At 41.1% G+C, this 27,551-nt stretch overlaps 2 protein-coding genes across 2 annotated transcripts in view; both read right to left on the bottom strand.

Annotated features, from left to right (window-relative positions):
- LOC102796164 (adhesion G protein-coupled receptor D2) overlaps positions 1-5,566 on the bottom strand; it is an 89,266-nt gene extending 83,700 nt beyond the window's left edge. Inside the window, exons 1-4 of the mRNA XM_087852359.1 lie at positions 5,531-5,566; positions 4,672-4,696; positions 3,651-3,875; positions 2,761-3,402 (exon numbers count right to left, since the gene is read on the bottom strand). Coding sequence (XP_087708485.1) covers positions 2,761-3,402; positions 3,651-3,875; positions 4,672-4,696; positions 5,531-5,566 — 928 coding nt within the window. The remainder of the gene's footprint in view (positions 1-2,760; positions 3,403-3,650; positions 3,876-4,671; positions 4,697-5,530) is intronic.
- A 3,692-nt stretch (positions 5,567-9,258) lies between these two features.
- On the bottom strand, positions 9,259-27,310 carry kif14 (kinesin family member 14). Its single transcript, XM_087852764.1, has 29 exons — positions 26,086-27,310; positions 25,674-25,928; positions 25,473-25,560; positions 25,276-25,374; positions 25,101-25,153; positions 24,972-25,002; positions 24,679-24,786; positions 24,436-24,552; positions 24,106-24,224; positions 23,837-24,009; positions 22,784-22,931; positions 21,960-22,023; positions 21,631-21,815; positions 21,351-21,453; positions 21,041-21,198; positions 20,799-20,946; positions 20,360-20,506; positions 19,583-19,715; positions 16,970-17,063; positions 16,610-16,745; positions 16,197-16,303; positions 15,206-15,306; positions 14,738-14,968; positions 14,336-14,523; positions 13,491-13,643; positions 12,921-13,043; positions 12,713-12,787; positions 11,227-11,377; positions 9,259-11,062 (listed from the first exon to the last, which is right to left on the bottom strand). Exons 1-29 carry the CDS (start codon positions 27,084-27,086, stop codon positions 10,701-10,703), a joined length of 4,851 nt encoding a protein of 1,616 aa, XP_087708890.1. The 5' UTR covers positions 27,087-27,310; the 3' UTR covers positions 9,259-10,700.
- Positions 27,311-27,551: the final 241 nt, after the last annotated feature.

The following is a 27,551-nucleotide window of genomic DNA, read 5'->3' as shown; positions in this document are numbered from 1 at the left end:
ATATTTTACTTGTATACTAAAACACTGTATGCATATATATATGTTTATGTATTTCTTAGTTTTTATTCACTGCTGGCAGAATCTGGACACAAATCGTAAGCTTTTATTTTGGTCTGCAACACATCATACGAAATCTGTTTTATTGAATGTAAATAAATGTACATAAAAGCAGCATGCAATGATCAGCAAATCTTTTGAAGCCTATGTTTGATTAAAAATAGCAGAAACTACATTCATCAAATGTAGTTTTTCTGAGGAAGAATTTATGATTGTTATGAATTTGATGCCAGGATCAGAAGAAAAAAAAAACTAAGACAGGGGAAGCAAACGGCTAGGGAAGTTGTGTACTAAACTAAACTAATTTAAAAAAAATATTAATAATTAAAGGACATCTTACAAATGATTAGATCCATGATCTTACAGGCACACATAGTAGAAACTAGGGAGTAAAAGTTAACCATCCCCAGGAGCCTACAGGTGGATGCTGGGGTGGCTGAGGGGTCGACATAACGGGAAATGATGAAGGGCATTATGTAGGCCATCAAATTCGGAGGGTGTGTTTTAAAATTTCTGGTTAATACATGAGGATAGTCCAGCATGTTGAAAAAAAAATACTGAAAAAAAAGAAGAGTTATTCTTCTACATATTACATGTCTTACAATTCTTTTTTTTTTAAATGTTTTCTTGTTATTTTAATTCTTTTATTATATTATCCCTCTGTTCAGCACTTTGGCTGACACTTGATGTATTTTAAATGTGCTATATAAATAAAGATGACTTGACTTGACTTGACTATTCATAACTCACGTGAAAAGACCCAGGAAAACCGAGTTAACGATAAAAACGATAACAAAATAACACTGAAAACCGATAAAAACCCTGAAAACCATACATTTCACACCTGAGCCTCAACTTTTTTTAAGTGAATTGATCACACCCAGGAAGACCTGTTTGTTGCAGCAATACAATACCAAACCGCATTCAGCATGGCTCTCCAGTAAAAGAAAAGTCTGAGCGCTAAGCTGAATGAAACTGGTCTTGGCATGTGCTGGCATTCGATTCAAACTGAGCAGGAGTGGAGCTGTAGATCAAAGTTATTGCTTTTATATATGCTAAAGCACAGTCATGGTTATAAACTGCTAGATGATGTTATTTAGTATAAAACAATGTTTAACTTCTAAGTGTAAAGCTGATATTATTTCTAATAATAATCATTTGTATCCATAGAGGACTTTTCCATGTTATACCTTGTTGCCACAACATTAGAAGCAAGAGTTTATAAGGTGCTGGCTTGACCCATATATTCTCCAGGTTTCAATATGACTGAACATATGTGGTATGCGCTGGAAAAACATGTGTAAACTCTTGAAGGCTCCGCTTTCCAGCTCACAGGACTGGATCAGCCACTAACGCCTCTGTCCCAGATAACACACAATGCTTTTCGGGGCCTTGTGAAGTCCACGCCAAGCCATAATTGCTCTGGATGTACAAATGGTGATCTAGCCAGTATTTGGCAGGAGTTTTTAATGTTGATGCTGGACTGTGTATGTCTGAGATGGTTTGATGAGGAAGAGAGAGAAGGAAAAATGAACCCGCCTGACAGAGTAGCAGGCAGTGCCAAGACCTTTCAAGTCCAGTAACTGAAGGAAGGCAACAGCCACCCTACAAACATTGCACTGATTACATTAAATACACACAAACACACAGAGATAGTCTTTAAAAGACCTGCAATTCAATTCTGATAGTGTGAGAGAAAATAAGTGACTGAATTCCAACACGCTGCCTTTCTACACGCTCGGCTCCAGCAGGGAAAGGGAGATTTCTGGAATTTCACTGCTCATTAGAGACCATGATGTCAGAAGGGGAGACGTCTGTTTTGAAGGGTGGGACTCGGGGTGATATGAGTCAAAAAGCATTTACCAGAAACATCAGCAGCCCCACCAGCTGCCAATTACAACTTGGTCACTAGCTCCCTTATTCATTTTAGGGAGGAAGGAAGGGAGGGAGACAGATGCTGAGAGAAAAAGTGTGCCTGTGTTTGTTTACTAATGTTTAAAACTTGAATAATAAATGGTTGTCATTGGTTGCCACTATAGCAAACACGACATAACATGTGATCATAGGATATTTACACATCTAGTTGTTGTTGTTTTAAATCTGTAAATGATCTGATTTTGTAAAAGAGCCAATAAAAATTAAATGAATGACATTTAACAGTTTTAGTTACATTTTTTTAATACTAAGAGATGTCATTTATGATTAAACTGCTTCTGTGCAGTTAAACAGTTTCACTATTTCATGACATCACTCGACAGCAGCTGTTGGTTCTAGCAGTCAAAGCATTTTTAGACTTTTTAGATGTGATCACGTTATGACTGGGTAATAATGTGGGTGTAGAAAATGATGGGACAGAGACTGAGGGTTATATCAGTAATATAGGTGGAGTTAACTACAACAGGCCAGCTTAGATCTTTTGTTATGTCTGACGTTACTAAAATGATTGCAGTCAAAAATGACTTTCAAATGGACTCGCTGTAATCGTTTTTCTGTACAGCAGCTCCACCCAGGCCCAGTGCCAACCTACTTAAACTGCAAACACCAAGTATAAGTAATTCTACCGCTGGATCTTGTGGATAGATTGAGTCTCTTTTGTCTTTTATAGTCTAAATAACACAAAACTCCATACTTTTAATAATACATAGCCTTTAAAAACCCTTCAGCTTTTGACCATGTCGTCTGATTGCATCCTGATTAATGTACCTTGACATGGGCTGTCACTCCACTGCTTTGTAAGGGAGGTCTCTATTTCCATTGCTGCTTCGCTCCACTTGAACACCAGCCCAGAGGAAACGAGTGAGCACTTCTTTTCCATGCTGGAAATTTCGCTGCTGTTCAGTACCCGATTCCAAATGTGGAGTTCTGTTATGCTCCCCGAGAATGATTCGTCACTCTTAAATGACCCCCCAAAGGTGTCCTGCTCCTGCCCGATAATGAAAAGGCCACCACGTCCAATGTTGTCCGTACTGTTTAGGCCTTCAGCCGCAGACACAGCGTGACCATGAGCATATATTGCCCAGCGTCCACCATTCTGGCTCCAAGAAACGCAGACAGAGTGCCAGGAGTCATCATAGTTGAAGGCGTCATGGTAAGGCCCGTGAATGCCATGGACGAGCAGAGCCAGCTGCACGGGCTTGCCCTGGTTCAGGTTTGCACGGAGCTGGAACTCATTAATATATGACGGAATGGAATATGAAAAGACTGTGGAACGTCCAGAGCAGTGCGGATTGAAGCGCAGGAGGGTGCAAACAGTCAATGATCCCATGGAGGGGAAGCTGTACAGAAGACGGGCATGCTTCCTGTTCGAGCGCCCAGTGAAATTTAGAATGAGGGTCTTGGAGGACGCTTTGGTGTCACCACAGAGAGAGAGAGAGGGGGGAAAAAAGACTATTAAGAAAAAATGCTGTCACAAATATTGGAAAAGATAGGAGCTAATTATAAAAAACCACTTTGCAATCCTATTTTTACTGTAAACAGCTGCAAAACATTTAAATGATTAAGTAAGCAGGAATTTGTCTGGACAAGAAAAGCAAAAAGAAAACAGGACCAGCACTAATGTCAATGCAAAGTTTTAAAAAACCTACTAAACCTACTTGTGATGCGTGTTATGACTTTCTTGGCAATCCACACAGGCTGAGAGATGTTCAAGGATTTTAAAAATTTGGTAAGCTCCCGGTTCTCTTCTGCGTTAGAGACAGTAGCCAACGCCCCAGAGCGCTGCTTACACATTTCTCCAGCCCTTTTCCAGTGCAAGCTGTCAGGAACATACGCATAGTAGGATACATCACAAGGCTGGGTGATGGTTTCCAGGAGAAAGGCTGCTCAAAAAAAGAAGAAGACAGGTAAGGAGGTGTGGCCAAACTGAAGTGGTAAAATACAGACTAAAACTTACTGAGATTCAAGTGAAGTTTTAATCCTGCCCATATCCTGACCGGGGCTTTATTATTATTATTATTATGGTTACAATATCAGCAGTGCCAACACGACCAATTATATTTGTGAGAACAGGCCAGACATGCTTGTTTATCATACAAATGACATCTAATGAAATTTTTCATTCAACATTTGAACGAGTCGCCAGCCAAATAATGATGTCCATTTTCCAAGCCTCTCGGTTCATGCAGAGGAGGGTTAGGGTTTAAAGCACCTGCCAGTACTCTACTTGCTATTTACAACTAACCATCAGCCAGAAAATAGTATAAACATACAAACAAAAAACCCACCTGTACTACTGTCCTGCATCCCACTCTGGTTTGTTATTCTTATATTTATTTTATATTTAGTTTAGTTATTTTTATTTTAGTTGTTCGTTTTCCCGAAGAAAAAAACCCACAAAAAAACTATAGTACCTCGGACTGAAGTGCAAGTGGAGACCTTCAGCTTTAATTCAAGTGGTTTTGCAGTTGCACATTATCAGAGGCTCAAAATTAACTGGCAAGCAGTTTCAGACAAACAAAGCAGTTGATTCATGATCATTCATCATTGGGGTGAAACAAAACAAAATACCCCCCCACACACAAACACACACACACAAACACACATATGTATCATAAATGACTGCAGTTCCTAGTTTAGTTAAATCATGGGTGAAGAAAGAGAGAGAGAGAGCCTCACCTGCTTTATAGCTGTGAAAGCAAACCTGTAAGACAAGCACAGGTGTTTATGTAGCTCATTTTTAAAGGTATAAAATAATAAAGATAACTGGGCGTATCACTGCAGTATATTAACAAAATGTAACACCTGTTTACTAAGGAGTGCAGCGAGTGCCAAAATGAATTAAACAAATACATCATTAAATAATTAATTGGGCCGGGAATTAATTAAAGTTTGAAGTAATTAATAAATTCAATACATTAATAATGATTAAGTAGTTCATTTCATTTAAAATGTTTAATGCATATTTTACTTACTTTGAATTTTAATAAATTAATGATTGTCCCATTTGATTAATTCGCCATAATTAATGATGCATTTATCTTTCAACTATTTAATTATATTTACTTTTTTTTAATTTAACTACTTGTTTGGTTAAATAATTATGGCACTCGTGGTCCTCCATAATATCACTACCAGCCTAGCCTCCTCGTGTTTTTGTAAAGTATTCCTTTAAAAGACTATTTCATATAAAGTAGACATTAATAAAACTGTTGACCATCCAGCTGTGCTGCTTTCACAGAAGTCTGTTCACTGTATTTCTCTAAAATTATGATAGTTTTTTGGGAAAACTCACACTGCTCACAAGACATGTTTACAAAAAAATGACAAGTGAGAAAAAGTGACAGCGACCAAAATGAATCCTCTAGACTAATAAAAGGTTTCAGATTTGCTTTACCTTCTCGAAACAAGTGAACGCTTCAGGTATAAAACCTTTTTTTGCGCCAGTTTGTTTGAGGAGAAATGAGCTAATTTAAAAGATGACAAAAAATGTAATAAGAGGAAAACATAAAAACACAAAGATGTGCCAGCTACTCACAAGCAGGCCCAGACTGCAGAACAATATCCTTTGCATCCTGAAATTAAATATATGCACATTAGCAGGGAATCCAATTCGATTTCCTGCTCCTACGAGTCCTTGTTTCAGTTAAGCAAAGCAGCTGTTATTACCTGAACTATTCGCTCCTTTTTGTGCGTCTTCACATCTCAAGTTGTAGAGTTTACCCAAGTTTTCTTCTCTGCTGTGTGCTCACAGCCGCTTACTAAAGTACAAGAAGACTACCAGCCGCAGCAGACTCCCGAGAGTATGCAAGGAGGATGCAGAGGCAGGCAGCAGCACAGAGGCGTGGGTGTTATTGAAGTCGGGGTTATAAAAGTAAGGTTCGGGGACCTCTGGAGGCCTTACAGCTTTTCCAGACTGGTCTCTTTAAATGTTAGGCTTCCACTCGTCAGCAAATGTAAATCTATCTAGCAGTCCAAGTTAACTGGACTGGACAATCTATAGGTTGTCAAAATTTATTATGAGGATAAGGAAAACCTTATATACATACGTCAGCGTAACTTTGTGTTGAACCTTTGGGGGGTCAAGATCTCTGTCTAAATAAATAAATAAATCTGGGTAAATTCCCAGATGATTAAACATGCAACTATTTTGCTGGTAATACCTGAAATTGACTAAAGAAAATCAACAGCCTATTTATGCAAGATAATTCCTAATTTTATTTTGGGGCGGGGGGGGGGGGGGGGGGGGGGGGGGTATATTGGTTGGGTCTGATTATTGTGGGGATCATAACCCCCCCCAACCCCCCTGGAAATTACGTCCCTGTATACATAACTGGTGCTGTTGGAGCTGAAACTAGAAGACTGGCTGCTTTGTAATTACTGTGAAGTGAGTGTAGTGCAGGGACATCTTTAAAAAAAATTATGAGCTAACAATCAGTGATGGGAATAACGGCGTTACAAGTAACCGCATCACTAATGGGGTTACTTTTTTCACTAACGAGTAATCTAACTAATTACTATTTCTATCGTTGCAACGCCGTTACCGTTACTAACAAGAAAATGCGGTGCGGTCGCATTACTATTTTTCAACAGACGGTTGAAGCTGTCTTCAGCTTACCACATCTTATATCAGTGGCAGGGAAGTAGTTGTAAGTAATCTGGGCGCTACAGCTTTAAGCAGCTGCACACGCTCCCGCGGGCGGCAATCACTTTCTGGCAGATGATCGCTTTTCGGCACAACACCTGTAGCTAGGGGGCAAAACAATTGCATGAGTGCTGCTGTTTGACTGAGGAAGATTAAAGTAGTTGTGGTAAGCCAATCACGTGACCACTTCAAGATGACAAAGCAACAGGGTGATATATACCAGTTTTTAAATTGTGTTGATAGGCCACGTAAAACCAGAGTCATGATAAACAATATATATACGCGTGTTTTTTTCTGAATAGTTTCGTCACGTTTACTGTCTAAGGACAGCGCTAGCAAGCACTCTGATTATGGCCAAAAAAGTGGGGTGGGGGAGAGTGAAAATTTCAAAGAAAAAGAGAAAAGCCAAAGTGATAATTATTGGAGCCGCTTAATTAATTCTTGCAGTGTAATTTGCTGTTAATGGTCTTTTCCAATCCCTGCATATGTTTTTGTTACTTTTGTCCAGGGTTGAAGCAATGCTGGAGATTGATTCTGTGTGATCTTTCTCTTTTCCAACTTTAAGGCTGCTGAGAGACCACAAGGTTTTGTCCCCCTGTGCTACTCATGCCAGTGCAGGCCTGGGTTGAAAAAGGGATGGTGGAGAACCTCCGAGGGTGTTATCCGCTGGTTTGGATCCAAGGCCAACATCTGTTTGATTAGGCTGACAAATAAATGTTGGCTATTTTCAGGTTCTTTGCTATCTTCCAGTACTAGTTCTTCAAGGTCATCAAGACACTAGTTTTATGTATCGAATATCCTTGGATTGATAATCTGTCTCATCTTGAAATTGCCTTTCAGTCTTAAATGTCCAGCGCGGTCCATTATCATTGTCTTTTATGAAATAGTAATCGGTGTACAAGCCAGAGTCTAAAACATGATCTAAAAAATGAACAAGTTTGACTTTGATGGGACACTCATCGCGGTCCACAACCATTATGTTTCTAGGTTTGAGGTCAGCATGCACTTGCATTTGTGAGCTGATGTAACACTGGCCTCAATTCACTTATTGGGAGACCCTGGTGATTCCAGTCCTGCATGTACTCCCGCAGGCTTTGATCGAGGAGTTCAAAATCTAAGCAGATCCGCTGGTGGTCGAGGAAAAAGCTGTTCCATTCCACAATATTGCATCTATCTACATCCAAGCCTTGCAGCTGCTCCAGGATGAAAATTTCCATTTTTGCCTGTTGCAGAATTTCATGGTCGCTCTTGTTGACTTTAATAGCAACAAGTTTGTTGGGTTTTGTATTGCAAGATTTGGTTACAATACCAAAGCCCCCTTCTCTGAGGAAACCCTCGACCTCATAGTAATCTCCCAAAATGGTCCCTTTAGATATTTCAAGGTCATCTGAGCTTAAGGACGAGTTGGCTGACATGGTGAAATGTGTTTGTTCGGTCGGTGAATTGGTGAGAAACGTTTCAAAATTTTTTGGTTTATGTTGCATAACTCTCGCAAAACTTTTCAAAAGGGTTTTGGTTGCTGTCAGGTCATCGTCAGTTAAGCAGTAAAGTTTAACAGTTTAAAGCTCCTATTTAAGTGTTTAGTGGGATCAAAGATCAAAGCAAGGTTGTGATGATGTTGTGACCTTAAACACGGGAAATAGTGAGGAGAGGTGAAAGAATGGCACGGACAGACAGCTCTCACTCTCACTCGTCTGTATTGAGTTTCAGAAGCAATACAACCAAAACAATATTCTTATGGATGCACTCAGTCTCAGGACAACTGTTTCCAAACTAAGTCACCATTATTCTCTGTATGAGCTTATGAGAATACTTTAGATAACATCAACTGTAACATTAGACAAAAACATCTTTTTAACTCACATATGTTAGCTGACACAGTCACTAACTTTCCACAGCAACTAAATTATGCTTAAAGTACTGTATGTCAGCGGTCCCCAACCCCCGGGCCTCGGACCGGTACCGGTCCATGAGTCGTTTGGTACCGGGCCGCGAGAGTTGAGGCTCAGGTGTGAAATGTATAGTTTTCAGGGTTTTTATCGGTTTTCAGCGTTATTTTGTTATCGTTTTTATCGTTTACTCGGTTTTCCTTGGTCTTTTCACGTGTGTTATGAATAAATTTTCTTTTTTTCGGTACCGGTACTAGTTTTATTTTGTTGTATTTATCCGCGACACCTTAAAGGCCGGTCCATGAAAATATTGTCGGGCATAAACTGGTCCGTGGCGCAAAAAAGGTTGGGGACCGCTGCTGTATGTCGTTCAGTAGTTAACTTATAAAGATAGTAAGAGAAAAATCATGACACAATATGGCAGAGTACTAGCGAAAACTAGCATACACAGCAACGGAGTTTAAGTGGAACTTCTCAGCAAAAACAGTGCACAATTCACCTCTTTTGTTACAATGAACAATGATAATGGCTAATAATCAACAGTAACACATGCTGCCACGTTTATACAGATCTGTGCATGGCAGTTATCTTAAACAAGGGGAATAGTGAGGAGAGGTGAAAGAATGGCATCTCCCTCTACATTCCCACTGCATATTCTATTCAAAAACACAGTCAAAACAACAAAATAAAAATTTTAAAATTATGAAACTGAGTCATAAAAGTTTTTGTGCATTTGTTTATTTTTTTCCTTACACACCCTGTCAAGCTTTTCTCTGTATAGTCATGTCATAGGTTTAGGAGCAAACAAGAAATGGATTAAAATGTTCCCTTTCATTTGAACAATCATCAACATCATATATTCATATTTATTCAAGCAGTGTTTTTATAGCTTTTTTAACCCTGGCCTCTCTCCTCACTGGGCTATGGAACATGCAAATATGTTTATGTTTAAATTATAACACCACATTCTAATCTGACATGTTATTCTATACTCAGCTGACCTGTCAAATGTACAAATATGACTGTGGAATTTGTATAAAATTTGATATGTGATTTACATGTTTAATCTTTTATGCAAAGTTTTATCAAGATCGCTCTTTTCATCCAGGAGGAAATAAGGAACACACATACATAAAATCTTTATAGTATGATGATTACCCTTAGAAAAGTGGTCCAAAGGCATAATGTTGCATAATGATATTTCAGTTTAAACATGGGGAAAAAAGTATATTAACCTCACGCAGATTTGGATGTTGAACTGGAGCAATGATGCTGGGCAAGACTAGTTTTTAGCATCTGTGTATACCTGTGCTGTTAGACCAGCAGAAGAATAGAACTAGGTCTGATTTTAATTCAGCAAAGTCTTATTTTATTATGAGTGCAGTCTTAACCACAGCTCCATGGTTTATTGAACAGCATCCATCAAGATAAAAGGTTTGGATCTTTGCAAAATCAAACCATGTGCACATATTTTTGAAGTACAAGTAGCATTTTTTTTTTTAAACCAAGTCATATAAAGCACTAAATAAAAAACCAAAAACAACCAACAAGATTAAAAACTGTGCCCTGTTAAAGTATGTGTATTGAGAAGAAACCCCAAATATACAAGTCTCTCCTGAGTGCAAATTTTACAGTACGAGTTATTCAATGTACAAAAGCAATATTGATCCAAACATGACGACAAAATGACTTCATGCAAGAAAGAAAACATGTGGGTAATCAAGACCTTTAACAAAATGTTGTACCTGAGGTGCTGACTATCGAATCTGCATGTTTGAACTAATAAGAAAAACCAGCAGTAGAATTATTAAATGCTTCTGAAAAACATATATAAAGTAAAGGAGCAAAAACCTGGCACAGCACATCTTTACAGCTAGTTACTCCTAATGCTGTTAATCTGCTAATCGTAACGCTATACACATTCTGGTGGCTTAAATGTTTAACAAAACACTTGATTTTTATTCAAATAAATGTGAAGTGCTGAAAAGCAACATTTCTACTAAGCTGGGGAAATCAGTTTGAATATTTTAACAACAGCTGCCTTTACAGAACATTAGAAGTAAGACAAATTAGAGGAACTACTGCTCTGGTGTGCAGGTGGTTGTGTAAATACGGCTTGTAGATAGCTATACTGCAGTTTTCCTGTTACCAGTCTGTGATACGACAAATAAAGACTATACCCAGTGCGGGCCGCTGTTAGCCTGCACACCTGGAGCGAGGGCGTACACAATCTTGCTCACAACTCGATGTCGAACAGTACTGTGAGTGGCAGCTCTCTCTTTGGCTGAGCTTTCTTCTTCTGTATCCTTTTCAAAACTAGCTGAACTTCTTCTCTCTCCCTCCTCCTGCTGGTTCCAGAGAGAGGACAAGGACTCCAGGGTCGAGTGGAGCTCATCTCGTGCAGACATTACGGTCTGAAGACAGGGAAGCTGCAGGGTCGGCGCCCCAATTCCATCCTTGGAAAGGCCGGTGATCAGCTCGTCAACAGCCTTGGCAGAAGAGGAGATCGTATCTCTGCAGCTTTTGAAGTCTTTTCCTAAGAGGAGGGCACCAGGGACACACTGGTCAACCATCCTTAAATCTACCAACACTGCCGCCACTGAACTATCAGAAAATAATCTGTAAGAGCTAGTGTTGGCCTTCGCCCATCAAGGAAGTACATTCGTGTAAGTGTCTGACACTGTGAATCAAAAGCTTTACCTTGTAAGGCTGTAGACAGAGATGAATGCAACTGTCTAATGGCTTGGTTCAGCTGGAACAGTTTGGTTGATGTCGTCCTCAGTTTCTGCAAAAGTGAAGCCAAAGCGTCCTCCTCCCCTTCCTCTGCCTCCTGTGGTTCCGATTCCCTCTCCTGTTTGCAGATATTAGCACTTACACATAATGACAACAAGACTGCAAACAAACAGGACATGCTTGTAAGGCAAGCCACAACTTCATCTGTTAAATTCGATACAAAACACAACAAAAATCCTACTATAATGTGTATAAATGTACTATTAACTAAATGCAACCAGTTTTGACTCCTGTATTTTGCTTAAGTTATATTTTAAAGGGTGAGCAGAATACATTTTACACAAAAAGTGAAATAAAAGAATTGCAGCCAGTGTCTGAATCACTACAAGTTGAAAATGTTTTGGCTTCAAGCCTCTGTTACATTTACCAATAGTGAGAAAAACACCCTGAAAGTAGCTTTTGGAGGATATAACTCAGTTTTATTTGACTACAATAACACTGTGGACAGCATAAAGCCCAGCTGCCTACATGTGTCATGTATTGGTTTGAAAAGGTAAAAAGGCCAAAACAAAACCTGCTACTTTGTGTGGCTAAGATAAGGACAAACAAGCCTGTTAGCTGTGACTTATGCCCCTTCATTCAACACATTCATTATGTGAACGATCACCGAGGGATGACCGCAGAGAGATAAGCTTACGGCACACTAAGCTTTACAGGAGCAATAAAGGCTGAGTGGCATCTTTAACGGGGCTGTTGTGGCAGCGAGTCTTAATCCGTAACATTTAAGCCTGTGTCAAGACGGAGGATCGTTTTTAACCTTTACCAACAGGATGCTCAGCTGAGCGCGCACTGTTGTCTTTTTGCTCTGGTTAAACCAAAACAAGTGCCAGGACTTTTGTAATGAAGCTCCACAAAGCAGATAACTAATGCCATTTATTCCCTCCCCCAAGTTTGAAACATATTTTTTAAGTCTATGATTACATTCTTAATAAAAAAAAATGATGATAATGAAACAATAGAGGCTAAAAAAAGAAATTAAGCTGCATTATGTTGTAGATCTGATTGTGGAAAAAAAAAACCTAAAGGATTTGGAGAAGGGGTGTCAAACATAAGGCCTGGGGGCAAGATGGGCCCAGCGAAGACCTGAATATGGCCCAGTAGAGAGCTTTAGAAAAAAATATGAAGGAGTATGTAAATGTTCAACTTCTAACTGCATTTTCTTAGGTTTTACAGCTTTTCCCATCCACTCCCACTGCCATAAAGTCATTAGTTAAGGGATAAACAATTAAATGACGGGAAAATTACAGTTTTTCCACTTTTGATGCGCTTGCAGTAAATTAAAAAACATAAACATTTAATTACAGGACAGTCTGTGCAATGAAAAGGAGTTTGACGTCCCTGGTTTAGAGGCTACAGATTGTGATTTTTAATGGATTCTGTTGATGAAACTTACCGAAATATGGCAGTACATGTAGCTCTCCAGAGCACGAGCTAAATCAAGAGTCTTTGATTTAAGGCTCTGGAGGACCTGCGTGTAAAGATGACAGGTATCGTGGTTAGCAACTCAATAAGCACTTTAAAAACACACCAGATATAGCATTTCTGTGATATAAATGAGCACAAAAAGGCACAACATTTTAAATAAGTGCGTGATCTCTTACTGAGCTTCTGGGATAGGACAGTTGAGCCTCTCTCAGCATTTCCCTCGTGATGGTGAGGCTCTCCTCCAAGAGAGATCGGACACCCTTACCAGTTCCCTTCATTAGACACGTGACCACTGAAGGCTAACGATAAAAAAAACAAAACAAAGGGACACAAATGACTTTTTATGACCACATTATTCCAGTCAGTTACCAGAGCTAACTGACTTGGGGGGGTGTCTAATGATCAGAACTTGGCCACTGCTTTTCCTCTTAATTCCAGTGGAAGCAGTAAGGGTGGACTTGGTTTTACCCACTCACAGCTTCTACATTTCGGCTTAATTTTTGTTTAATAAATAATGACAGTGTGTGGTATCAAGTTTTATTATTCATATCAAGTTTATGACCTGTTAAGGACCAGATAATTACTTATATCCCAATACATAAAACCTTAGCATTGGTGCACCGTGTTACCATGGCTGTACCTTACACTCACATTCATACAGTTAATAGTTGTGATGAGGGGGCATGAGTAGAGTGGACCACAGTGCCCAAACAGAGACCTCCCAGCTAAATTATTGGTGGTCTTACCTTGCCCATAGCCTGGGCGCCCAGTCCCGTGACATTCAATGACATGCCCGTCACTACCGCCATGTGTCCAAGCGCAAGTAAAGTTGTATCCAGGCACTGACTAGTTTTCCTTCGGGCTTCTTTCACCATCGATGTGATCTCAGATTCGCAACCCTGGATGTGAGGGCGGGAGAGGAATGTTTCACTCAGCATCGAGTCGGCACAAACAAACTGATCCACAGGTTCAGTTCACATTTATTTAATAGTGAATCAATGCAAGCAAGAGAGCACAACAGCCAACAAAGTCTGAAGGGGTAAGTAAATAAATTAAAATGCTAGAAAAAATTAAAAGTAAGGATCGAGAGGGGAAAATTGTGTGTTTAGGTGCTGAGACTGGTAAGGAATTTAGATTTCGTTTCCATATATTCATGTTCTGTTTGGGGCTTCAAGGTTGAGAATTCCCTCAGCTTTGCCATTTCCATAGACAGAGCTCAAACAGCTCAGAGCTAAGACCCGTCAATCAATGCTCTGCATTTTGATTAGCCACCCCGTCTCCAAACTACGCAAAATTGAAAATCATTTGTCAGCTTAGATTTTGCACTCTTTTTGACTCATTCATATACTGCAAATACCAGAAAACCCAAACATCATGTCAATGCATAGCCTTTAAGTTAAAAAAAAAAAAAAAGGCTATTGATTTGCCTGAACTCAAAATGGGCGGAGTGTAATGATTAGAGAATAATGATACAATCTGCATGTAGGCTGGCTTAGCCTTTTATCGTCACCAAGCAGAAACCTCAATTTGAAACTTGTGTACTGTCACTTTAACGTGTGATACCTTGTTTTTTTTGGGGGTTTTTTCTTACCTGAATCAACATCTGGAAGAACCCTCCCATCTTCTTGACTTGGCTTTTAAGTTCCTCGGCAATTGTGTAGAGCAGACCGGAGGAGGGTTTAACACTGGCCAACCACTGCATGGTAACAAACACTGCATTCTCTATGGCTGTCGTGGCCTTCACCAACTCAGTTTGTGCCACCAAATTACCCACAAACACTGCAAAAAAGAAACCACCAAAAAGCACCACAATAAAAGTTTGTGCCCAATAAACACCAGGCCACCTTTATGAATGTGGCCTGGTCATACATGCCTTTTGGCTCAGCTCTTACCTTGGCAGAGGACGAATATCCACAAATTATTCTTCTAATCGTTACCTATCCATCAGTAGCTATTGATTTACTAATGTCTAATGAAGTTGACTGGAACTCACCACTATCCTGGCTGTCATCATCCAGACTGTCGTAGAGGTCAGATATAGTTTGGACAGCCATGTAGACCAGGTTTAGATCTGAGATTAACCGATCTGCCATGCTCTCCTCCGACCCTGTAGAACTACGCAGACGGGCCAGTGATTGGCCAACTAGCTCCTTGCAGATGCCAGGCATCCCAGGGTCTGAGATGCTGGAATGGAGGGAGGGGGATTTGGTCACACCCATTAACCCTGGGTCAGACACAGAAGAGTGGGTGATGATCATTTGTCACAAAAAACTAATGTAGTCGAGTGTTTAACAACTGTAGCACTGAATGCTGCATGCAGGTCTAAAAATTTATATTCATGTAACAATGTCGCACTTAGAAAGACAACAAGAGGCAGCTTTTCGCCACTCAATTCCACCGACATTTGCCTTTTAAGAACACGACGTTAAATATTTTATGCATATTTACTTGTGTTTCTTACCAGCAGACTGCGAGGAGCCACTGTGGAGACTCTGAATGGGATGCACCCGGATCTCGTAGAGACGCCCTGAGATCCTTCTGCTCTTCAGCAAACTCCTGCTTCTAAAGCCAAACCAACCAGAAACCCACTTGGTACTGCTGCCAACGCTCAACATTTATACTGACTTTTTCTTTAGACACAGGAGAATAAACTTTACTTGCAGGAGAAACCCAGAGGTGGAAAGGTCAGTAAATAGAGATGATTGTTTAGGCAAAGGTTTATTGGAGTAAAAGAGCAATATGGTGGAGCCCTGGAGCCTGTGCAGTGTTTCATTTGGCTGTGCCTAGTGGTAGTTTGGGAACACCAGGACTGCTTGACAAGAATAACCACAATGTGAGGGGGAAAATGTTCTGCATGTACAGCAGGTGCTGTGTGTGTGTGTGTGTGTGTGTGTGTGTGTGTGTGTGTGTGTGTGTGTGTCCTCCATACCGCTCCCAAACAAACACTTTGGCCTGACCTGCATGCATGTGAAAATTAATAAACACAAGAAATACACCAAAGAGGGGAATATTCTTTGGGCAGAAAGTTTTCAGGAAAAGAGAGAAAACAGGACTGTTTTACTACCAAGAAATATGTGCCAGGTTGTAAATCACAATGTTGGAAACTGGGAGGGCTGTGAAAATAACTCAAGTATTGCAAATTTACTTGAAGTACTTACCATCACTCAACTTTCCACATATGAAAAGTAAAACATTTTTTTCAAAAAGGAAACTGTTTTTGTGGCACGCTTTGTGTCCACTTGTTCCCTTACAGAGAGAGGGTCAATGCAAATCAGTGCAAAAATGCTCACGTCTATTTTTTCCTTCCTAAAAGCTCTGATGAAGATGACACACACCCTTCCCTAAAGGACAAGCAGTGTTTTTGAAAACTTTCCCACCTCCATATTTCAATCTTATGTAAATGTAAGATGCTAGGAAGAAGGATTTATGGATAGGAGGAGCTGGATAATTACCTTCGTCGAGAAAAGGAGGCCGCGGAGGAAGAAGAGGCTGATATATCTTGCTCCCACTCATCATCGGGGTCGTAAAACACATTGTCATCTTTAGAGCTGGAATCCCCCTGTGGTGAATAAACTCCTGATGACATGTCCACTCTCATTTACTCAGCTTAATGAGAAAAGCAAGGCAAAGTGAGGCAGCATCCCTCTGTCGGGCATAAAACAATCCATTCTGGACTATAAATGAGGTCAAACACTTAGGAAATTTGCAAGTGACTGGAGCTGATGTCAGGCTCTGAATTTGCAAAACAAGGAAGAGAGAGGCTGAACAGGTGTGCTTTGTCTTACTAGAACACAGGTTAATATGAGAAAGACATGATAGCAAAAAAGGGTTATGAATTTGAACGCAGAATTGATCCCAGACTTACCCGTTCGAGCTCCCTCATGGCAGCAATGTTATTTTGGAACTTTTCCAGACACCAGAAAGTGGCAATTCCCAGCTTTGTGTTTTGAACTCGCACCTGTAGCACACCACCGCACTTCTCATTCTCCGAGCTCTCATGTCTAAAACAGGAGAGTAAAGTCGATAAAAATAATAAGGTCAGAGGTTCACAGCAGCCACATGTTCATTTACAGCTGTATTTTTGGGAATAGATATAGGACTGGATACAGGTTTACATGCTTTTACTTTTTTTTTTTTAAATGCCACTGGTTTCTTCATCATTTATGTGTTTACATGATGCATAATAAAAAATATATGCGACTTTTGCCCATCCTTTCTTTCCTACCTGCTGAACACTGTGTGTTTCTTCAGTTTAGCACTGATTTTATTGGCTTCCTCAATCATCAAGGACAACTTCATGGCATCCCACTGTGGAGAGACTGCGGCAGAGAAATGAAACATTACCTTCAACTAGGACTGAGCGATATATCAAGTTTTTAAATATATCGATGTGTTTTTATATGAGATAAGAGATGTGACAACATCGTTTATATCGATATAGTCTATGTTATAATTATACTTGTTGAGCCGCAAGTTTGGTTCTCTTTTGTCCACTTTTGTCTCTACGCAGTGTTACTCTGCTTCTCTCTACTTCACTGAACACAACTCCCCCTCCCCTATTGCTTCACCTGCAGGCAACAACAAGATCAGCTATCAAAGAGGAGCTGGGGTACAAAGAAAACATTTGGAGATTACCATTTTACTGCTGGTAGCAGTAATCTCGTTAGAATGACGTTAATGCCATAACTGCATTAATGCGGCAAATCTCCGTTAACGAGTTACCGCGGATCGCCCCGTGCATGGGGCTGGACGGCATCAAAGTGTTAACGAGCTAACAGCGCTCACACCATGCAGCTCCATGCACGGGGCTGCACGGCCTAAAATTCTTTCATTTTCTCAAAACTCGAGAGTGTGCCTTATGTATGAATTCTGGTTGTGCTTACTGACCTCGAACTGATTTTGGCGTGCAGAAATCTGTTAAAAAATGTTTTAGTACAACTTTGGTAAGCCGCACTGCTTGATGGATTGTCAGAGCATTACGGCTGCCGTAGTGAGGAGCTTCGCGGAGTAATCTGGGTCCAAGATTCCGTCTATTTCAGGTCCCAAAGTCAAACGAACACTAAGAGTTAAAAACGGTCTAAATTCTTTCATCTTTAATTAAATCATCAGCGTTGCTGCTTTATTGGGTGTAACAATTAAGTTTAACATCCATGAAAACAGAATTTATTAAATTTAACGGAGTTAGAAGTTAACAGGAAGTTAGCTCGCTAGTTTACACCTAAACATTTTATACCATGTTCTGACTGAGAGATTTTTGAAACTAATTAAAACGTACAGCTCTGCTATCACTTCCAACATAAATGAAGACAGAAAACTAAACAGCAGTGGCGTTTGCAGGGTTACTGAAGTTGGACTACCTGGTATATAATGTTGTGCTACGTGATTGCTAGCGACACAGCTATGTTAGCATAACATTAGCACAGTGAAGCTGGAGGATGAACGGCAACTTTTTTTCCACTCGATAAAAGTTAACGTGAGAGATTCTGGTGGTCAGGGACAAATGCAATCGCATAGCAGGATGCTATACACGGGCCAAACTTCAGTCAGGAGAACAACTGAGATTATTCATCCACAATACGAGGTTAGTTATTAATATATATATTTAATAAATGCTGATAATTTATTTCTGAGTATTTTTTTCATGTAGATCTCGTTGTATGTTAATAAAAGTTCCTGTGTAAGATCTGGGACACAGTGTGACTAAGAACTCTCTTTTTGTTGTTACTTAATGGCTTTAAAAAAATATCGAGATATCGTATATCGCCATCCAGCTAAAGAATATCGAGATAGGAATTTTGGGTCATATCGCCCAGTCCTACCTTCAACTAATAGCCCAGAGTTAAATATCATTTGGCTCAGATGATCTTTACTTAGCAGTACAAGATAGTACACAGCAGGGATTCACTGTAAAAAGGAACAGTTGAAATAAGCTACTCACTGGCTATTGCACTCATTTCCACCAACAATTCTCAAAGACCTTATAAGAAATTACAGTAAGATGCAGATCGCTGTGCTCCACATTCTACCGATTAGGATTGAGAGGTTCATAAATTCTGACATTGCATCCATTCATCTAATATGATCCTTGTACAAACAAATGAACAGAATAAGAGGGCAGCATAATGGTCAGACTCCCCAACACTCCTTACCTTACCAAAAAGTCATTTTAACGCAACATTGTCTCGAGTCAAATAAAACCATTGAATATAAAAGGAGCATCTTAGAGGGGCGGTTTCTCAGAAAATAAGATGGGCAGAGGTTCAACTATCTGCTCCTGTGTCTAATGTTTGTAAAAAAGAAAAACAAACAAATATACTATCATTATTAGACTCCAGGAACCTGAAGAAATATGTGCACAAGGCCAACGATTAATGCTGAACACCTGTGATCGTCAGGTCTTCAGGCAGCACTGCATTAAAAACAGGCACGATTCAGTCATGGAAATCATTGTCTGTAAACACTGTATGCTGTGTCAAAGAAGAAGCTAACGGCATGGGGCCAAAGCTCTTCTAAAATGGTCCGAGGCAAAGTGGAAAACTGTTCTGTGGTTAAACAAATTGAAATTTGAAGTTCTTTTAGATAAATGTGGAAACTATGTTCCCCAGTCTAAAGAGGAGACGGACCATCTGGCTTGTCATCGCCGCCTAGTTCAAAAGCCTGCATCTCTGATAATATGGAGGCCCATTAGTGCTTTACATATTTACTAAGGATTATATGCCTTCAGTGTACGTTGATATAGTGGCAAACAGCTTTTCTCTAATGCTTCTGCTGCTCAGGACAACTCACACACGATGTGATCCTTACTCCCAAACACGTTCAGTGTTGACTTAACTCTTACCATGTTGGGGCGTATGGTTTTCCCTTAAAGCTCTTTTCTTCTGAATCTCCTCCAGCTCCTTGCCGATCTTTTTCTTTTCCGCCTCCAGGGCCTCGACAATCCTCGCTTGGTGCACACGATGCTCTTCCATAGCCTTGAGTGAGTCATGGTAATGTAAACAACATTAAAAACCATCAGGGTAAAACATTCCGCCTGAAGCCAAGCTCCACGGTGGCTCGAAACGCATCCCAAATGGTTAAACATAAAGCCCAGAGTCAGCGTATTTGCTAATGCTCATTCATAACATCAGAAAACATGAGGATGAGCAAACGAAAGAGGTGATATAATTAACGAATATAGATTTCCTGTATGCCTACTTCCAGAAAAGCGAGAAGATGACTGCTTGAAAATATCACACATTTCTTCCCCCCCCCCCTCATAGGGGAAATAAAAGAAAAGGCAACAGTCTCTTTCTGGAAAAACTGATGGTGCGGTGGTCACATTCCTGAGCTATTTTCACTTTTATGCATAAAAAAATTGCCATCAAAAAGTGATTGTTCAAAGTCCTGTTTAATTTTGCCCAATTCCCCTGCAAGGCCGTCTCCACCTGTACCTCATAATGTAGCACCTGAGATCCAAAGGGTTGCAAACACACAAAACCTTCACACAGGAGGCTTCCCATAAAGGCCGACTGGCCAAATGTAAATTGGGTATTCTTTTTTTTAACATGTGCACAAATCAAAATAATCGAGCCCATCCTTTTTTTGTCGTTTCCTTAATTTAATCAAAAATCCTAACCTGGGTCTCCATGTGGATACGGAGACGTTTCCTCTGGACATCCACCTCCTGCTCCAACTCCAGCTTGGCAGTTTTGAGCTCTGCCATCTGGCTGGCAACCCTCTGCTGCTCCAAGTCCTGTTGGCGCTTCCGCTCATTCTCCTCATTCTGAAGGAACGAAATGCTGGCATTTATCTGTAGTTTGCATAATCTGACAGGGTGTGAGAGTGTGCAAAACTCTACTATGCTTAAAGGTTCTTTAAAAATGCACAAGTGTTAAGAAAATACACCTAACAATTTCAATTTGAGGTTTTAGTTTACAATATTACAGGAAATAAAAATTACAGACTGTCAATAATCTAATACAGGGTTACAATAATAAATGACTGATAATATCATCCAACTGGCCTATTTCTAGATTTTAAAAAAAGAAAAAAGAAGAAGAGAAAGTCTCGTATACCAGCTCTCTCTCCAAGGCTCGGATCTTTTCTTCATAGAGCACCTTCTGGTCAGAAAGCTCTTTCTGAGCCACTTCTTTTGCCATCTGGATTCCTTGCATCATCTCCTGCTTTGCTTTAAGATGGGCTTCTTCAATTTCTGCCTCAAGCCTGAGAAACACAAAAATGGGAATTCAGATTTTGCTAGTATGGAATTACATTTGATCAGAAAAGCCTCCGTCTGGCCGGTTTTCCCTCCACTCACAGCGCTCTTTGAGCTGCAAGGAGCTCGTTTTTAGCAAATTCGAAATCTTTATGCCCGTCGCCTTCGCCTGTCCAGCATGACGCTCTCTTCCCAGACTGCACCTCTGCTGGGTGATTAAAGCGGAAGTAGTGATCTCCTCCGAGAATCACCCTGTCGCCCTAGAAGCCGGACAAGAGACACAGATCCAGAGAGAAATCATTTATGAAACGCTTTGGGCCTTGCGTGGACAGACCGTTGCGTTTGATTTACAGTGAGTAACAAAATGAACCGATAGACGGACAAAAAAGTTAGAACTTGCTGCTTTACTTACATGGTGTAGGACTGTGGATTCAGAAATGAGGTTCCCATTAACAAAAGTCTTGGCGTTTTCCATCGGAATGATGCTGACAGTATCGTGTATGTTGGATATAACACTGAAAAAAAAATATATACAGAAAATATAAACTATTTTAAGTGAAATGCAAAGAAAGTGGCCAAATATCTTCGTAGGGCTGCATATTCCTTGGTTATATCCATCTCGATGCAGCTATTCCACCTGACTGACCAATATGCTACTGTTTTCACACCCCCCTCTGAGGAGTTTGTCTCACCAGTGCTGGTCAGCAATCAGGGCGCCAGTCAACTGGATATCGTGGCTGGAGTTGGACTTGAGCTTGCCCACTGTGGTGCGACCCTCTTTGATCATGTAGAGAAGCATCTCGGACAGCTGAGGGTCCTCGTTCAGATTCACCAGGTTGGGAAGACGGTTGTCCACTTTGAAGGTCACTCCTGCTTTCTGATCACACAGAGCAAAAATTATTTAGGGGGGGGGGTTCATCTCCTTTGTTTTCAGCTTCTTCTTTAACAACATTAGTGTTTGAACACAAGCATGGTGGGTGCAGGATGAAGAAATGAAGGTTACACCGAAAAAAGAAATTACCTGCAACTCTTTGGTCTCTTCACGCTTGCGAATTTCTGCTTGCTCAAGTTTCTCCCTCCATGCCCTGTCGGAAAATTTGAAAAAATATATTTATAACCAAAAGCAAAAATGATATAAGAACAAATTCTACCACTAACATCACCCACTGCTAAGTAAACCCCAAGTCATATATTGATATCAGCATTTATAATGGCCGATAAATAAAAAGGTTTTAAAGAAGAGATGGGAGAAACACCCTTCAACCAAGTTAAGAGGGTTGACGTTGCGTAGTTCATCCACCAGAGGGCACTCTGCAGCTTTCCACTTGAGAACACAAGTGTTTGGAAAGCAGCAAAAATAACCAGCTGATCAAAGCAGAGCATCATTTCCATCTTTTCCTTCAGGATTAATAAAGCATTTCTGATTACCACTTGCTGTGGTAATAAATCCTGATTATATTGAAAGAGCATTGTCATAATATCTAAATAACCACACATAACAAATATTTTATTTAAAAAAATTCTATATTAGTTGGGCTCTACTTAATGTCTTTGTCATGCTAAAAATGTCCGATTTTTATTTCTAATATCAGAATGTTGAATGTTTTAGCTTAATAAAAATATACACTGGAAAGAATTAAATCTTTCTGTTATTAGAACTCAATAACAAACTGTGTGTATCAAGACTGCGCAAATACACAGAAACATATAGATCACTGTAAATATACTATGACTTTGTGTGAGTGTGAAGAATAACTTTGAAACTAGCTTTCATTTGACCCCCTCCACTGCAAAAAGAGAACTGTTCATTTGAGGATTCAGTAGGATTATAGCAGTAATGCTGACCGATTGGCCTCAATCATTTCCCTCTCTTGCTGACAGAGTTTATTCCTCAAGGTGGAGATCTCCTGCTGAAAGAGCCTCACTCTCTCTGGTTCAACGCCCTGGGAGCTCATCTGGGCCGCTCGCAGCTTCTCCACCTCTGCCTTCAGATCTGAAACACACAAAGTTCATCCAGATTGAGAAAACTGTTGCAGCAAGATTATGAAAACGTGCAGATACGATGCCACTTTAGAGAGGAATATTCAGATTTGGTCAGCGAACTGCTCGATACTGTCCCTCACTGAAGTTGGCTGGTCACATTCACTTTGAGCGTCTCCCGCTGACAGGCATCGTGAATGAAATCCACAGCAAGAGCTCCCCTTAGTGCTAAAAACGTCAAACAGCAGCGCTATCATCTTATGAAAAATAATACTTGCATGACAGTTAGCCGCCATGTGCAACTGACAGTGCATAAATATGGCCTGGAGGCAAGGTTAGGGCCAGGCTTTAATTTCAACTGGATAGTGCAAGAGCTGGTGATGGATAAACGGGCCGACAGACGGGAGGGTGAGTGGTAAAGGAGGAGAGCGAAAGCGATCGGGAGCGAGCGCCTAACAGGAACACGTTCGTATATAAAGAAAAACACAGGGATGAACAAAAGAGAGAGAGAGGGAAAAGGCTGATGAAGGAGGAGCTGAAGGACAGACATGAAAATATGTATGTGTGTGTGTGTGAGAGTTCTTCCAGTCCAAAAATACTGACTACACCTGTGAAGCTACTCTGTGGTTTTGGTTGTAAAAAAAGGAAATGCAGGTGTGGCTTTGTGTGTTGAAAGGCAGATGTTCAGGTTTACAAAGAACTACAGGGTAAAAAAAGGAAAAAGAATCTCTCATATAAAAATGATTTTTCCCTCCCTCGCTTTTTTTTAGTTCATAAGGTGACCAAGGATTTGTCCAGGGTCACATGTCAAACCAACACAGTAAGTGTGCCTGAAACCCTGCTTTAGACATAAGGCTTATAAATAGATACCTTTTGTCTACAGTATACACATTTTTAAGCACGTTATGGATGTCTGACCTCTGATGAGCTTGGCATTGGTGTCCTCATTGACCTTGGCCACATTTATGATTGTGCGGGCTTGCTGGGCATAGCGTAGAGTGCTCAGGCTCTCCTCCACGTTGCTGCCCGCCGGGCTCAGCGTAGCGATCATGGCCGTCTTAGAGTTACCGCCGAGGCTCTCCTTCAACAGCCTGCAGGTGACAATTAGAGGAGAACCGTCACTGCGATTGCTGACAAACAAACAAATACAAATAAAGAAATTGTGCACAAGCACACCGTTCCCTCACCACGTAAGGACAGAGTCTCTGTACGGTATGAAGACTTTCTTCTTGGTCAGCGCTTGTTCTGATAAGGCAGAGATGACCTTTCCGAGCGTTAGCAGTGATTTGTTGATGCTGGCGCCCTCCTGTAAAGACACCATTTTGCATAAAAAAATTAATGAACAGGCCAACAATGCAAAGAAACCAGAGCCTTCTGAGACAAGAGACTGTACTCTGATTTGTGAATGATAAAATTATATACCGTGGTTCACCTAAAAGTCTCCAACTCCAATCTCCAATAAGCAATGATTAATTGCTTAATGACTTAACCACAGATGGTAGTTAACATGTGCTCACCCTGAGTCGGTCTCCACTGGTCTGGGCAGAGTGACAGCGTTCGCTGCCTGCCAGATCGATCAAGTTGATCCTGCTGGTGATACTGTGGTCATGTTCCTCTCCTTCCACAAGCTCAGTCTGCACACACAAACACAAATGGACTCACAGGCACTTAATGTAAGCACGATTCATCCGCTCCCCGTGTTTTTTTTTACATAAAAACTCAAAGAGGGAAAAGAGATAAATACACAGTGAAGACAGTACCTTAGTCTGGGTCATGACCAAGGTGAAGACAGAGTGAGATCTGGAGCTCTTGTCATTCATTCCTGTGGCCGCTGTGGCTCTCTGCTTATTGCCGAGCTCCAGCCAGCCCTAAAGAAGAAGAAAAAAATACTTTAAATTATTATCGATTCTCTGTGTGAAATCTCACTTGAAGATATTAATTTCCATGACAAGCCTTTCAGATTCGGTTAACAGGCTTTTTGTCTGCTTGACACTGAAGACCTAGCTTGTTCTTGAAAGCACCCACTAATAAAAAGACAACTGGTTCATCTTACCTGAACATCATTGTAAGAGCGCACCACATTCCTGTGAAGAAACAGCAAGCTGAGCAATTCTGAAAAAGGTACCATCCAAGAATGTTCAAGCTTTCAGCGAATAAAGAGAGAAAGACGAGATTTTCTTACGCTGAGAGCTCGGCGACATAAGGCCCGTGGACCGGATGCTCTCTCACCCTCAGCTGGAAAACAAATCCAAATAAAGGTTTTCTACATTTTCCCACATGGTAAGTCAACCACAGTGGCAAGTTAGCGATAAAAACATGTGCCAGAGATGAGTGTCACTCAACAGCAAACTACTCACGGGCATCGTCCTCTGGTTTGGTTCTTCTCTGGTCACCAGCAGGTCATGGATCTTCTCATTGTACACTTCAAAGTAGCTCATCTCTACATGACATTTGACCTGAGATTCAAAAGGGACCCAAAACAGATCATTTAATTATTTTTCAGATAAAAATGAAATTGGAATAGAAATGTAAAAAAAACAAAGAGAGAGCTTACCTCTTCACTTTTTATTGAGGCCAGTTTAGAAAAAAGCTCGTGGCAGAATTTTGGGATCACCCCTACCTCCTCCTCAAAACCCATCATCCTGCAAAACAATCAGTCTTAACACGTCAAAGTGACAGATTACAGTACAAAAGTAAAAAACAAAAACACATGACCACATAAGTGAGAACACTGATGAAAAGTGAGTCCACTCACGTGTATGATTTACCAGAACCTGTCTGGCCATAGGCAAACAAGCAGGTGTTAAATCCTTCAAAGGCCCTCAGTAGCAGAGGTTTGGCCAGCGTCTCATACACGGTCTGCTGGCAGGCAAAGTTGGAGTCACTGGCATCCACTGAGCAGAAAGAGAAGTCGTAGGTGAAGGAGTAGCTCTGTCTGGACTCTGGATGCTGGACCACAGTCTCCTGGCCATTCATGAAGATGACCTGTGAGGACTTCTCAGCTTTCTCCCTGGAATAGAGCCGAACACAAAACTTCAGAAATGTGTTGTTTGTCTTTCTTTAAACAAGTAGCATGCCAGTGTTTTATACACAGATTTCCCAGAACCACACTTTAATATACTGACAGGGGGGCCTGCTTCTCAGTCACCCAGCAGTTAAACACTAACCTGGCACTGAAGGGGCGGACACGCACAGCCACCGTAACAGCACTGTTTTCCATTTTAAGTAAGTCCTGCTGCTTCAGACCCTCACTGGTACTGGGCAGGATCTGTTCAGGAGGAGCAGGATCGGATGTTCTGACCTGGGTCACGTCTCGCTTTTGGTTCGAGGTCTTTGTCTTTATCACCTGCAGCGTCGTGTCAGGTCTTCGCACACCTGAGGTCGTCTTGCTGATCCGAGGAGCCGGGAAGGGTTTAGTGTTTTCGGCTTGCTGTGCTCGGGGTTTGGGCCTTTCCAGACTGGCAGATTTGACCAACACTGGCTTGGGAGCTTCTTTCCCTGCCAGTCTCTCAAACACGTCTCGTTTGGCAGCGATTCTCTCAAACGGGGTCTTTCTGGTCGGTGTTTTAAAGGTATGGGTGTCGTCTGTGTTTCTACTTGAAGATGAAGAAGAGGACGAGGTTTTGTTCTGCGCAAACCTCCCTTGTGTTTGCACATGAGTCGCAGTTTCTCTTAAGCTCATAGACCTAAATATACCAGGTGTCCTCCCGTTTGGTTCACCGAGAACTTTGGGAGTTGACTGCAGGCCACCAGGCTGTCCACGTCCGCTCTTGTCCATGGAGGGAGTCCTGGTCCTGCGCTGCAGAGTCAGTCTCTTCTCCGGAGCTGCTGTGGTGCTTTGGCTGCTGTCTGTCATTGTTTGTTCAGCCGTTTCGGCCCCGGTCTTCCTCCTTGACCGTCTTTGTAGGGTGAGCCGGGCTCGGTAAGGGGTCTGCTGCCCGCTGCCACTCTTTGACAGGGCAGAGACGACATACGTCCTGTTCACCGGACGGCTTTTATCTGATGACCTGCTGTCTTCACATACAGACTCCCCTGATGCGGTCACACTTTTGCCCAGCGTCGTGTCGGCTATCTTTCGCTCTCGGCAGGGTGTCCTGGACGTTGATGTTGACAGCAGATTGTCGTAATAAGCGGTGTGTTTCCGCGCTTGTACGCTAAATATCGACATGGCTGTGGACTGTTAGAAACCTAAACGGTGTAATTACGAGACGGGCGAGTTAACGGCAGATGCACTTTACACGAACAACTACATTTAAAAACCACGTAAATCGGACGTAAGTATGACTCCATATGTTAGTTAAAGGAAAATAAAAATCCATTCGAATAAATTATTACTTGCACTTGCGAAAAAAAACTTCCTTTGTTTATGTTCTCCTGCTCGCTTCCGCCTCTACCCGCTTCAATTTCAAATCGTCACCGTCACTGGCAGCTGATTGGCTGGATTCTCTGAAAGTGCTACGTCACGTCGTGGTCGCGACCTGTAGGCACTTTATGATACCGCTAGATGGCAGCACAATACCGAGCCACAATAAATAAACTGTGAACGATAGTCATCTCTGAGATTACGTACCAGTGGAAAAAATGTGCTAGTCATAAGCTCCCACCTAAATTTAGTCCTTTACCGTTAAAATAA

Source organism: Neolamprologus brichardi, chromosome 15 (assembly GCF_056152115.1).
Source record: "Neolamprologus brichardi isolate AB-2024 chromosome 15, ASM5615211v1, whole genome shotgun sequence".
Taxonomy (NCBI): domain Eukaryota; kingdom Metazoa; phylum Chordata; class Actinopteri; order Cichliformes; family Cichlidae; genus Neolamprologus; species Neolamprologus brichardi.
Note: the sequence above shows the minus strand (reverse complement) of the source record. Positions and strands in the feature narration are given on the sequence as shown.

Bases quoted from the DNA above. Each gene is read 5' to 3' on its own strand.
- kif14 (XM_087852764.1), bottom strand. From the start codon at position 27,086: ATGTCGATATTTAGCGTACAAGCGCGGAAACACACCGCTTATTACGAC. The intron at 25,375-25,472 runs GTAAGCTCTCTC...TTTGAATCTCAG, and splicing joins CCTCAATAAAAAGTGAAGAG to GTCAAATGTCATGTAGAGAT. The intron at 22,932-23,836 runs GTCAGACATCCA...TGTGTGTTTCAG, and splicing joins CAATGCCAAGCTCATCAGAG to ATCTGAAGGCAGAGGTGGAG.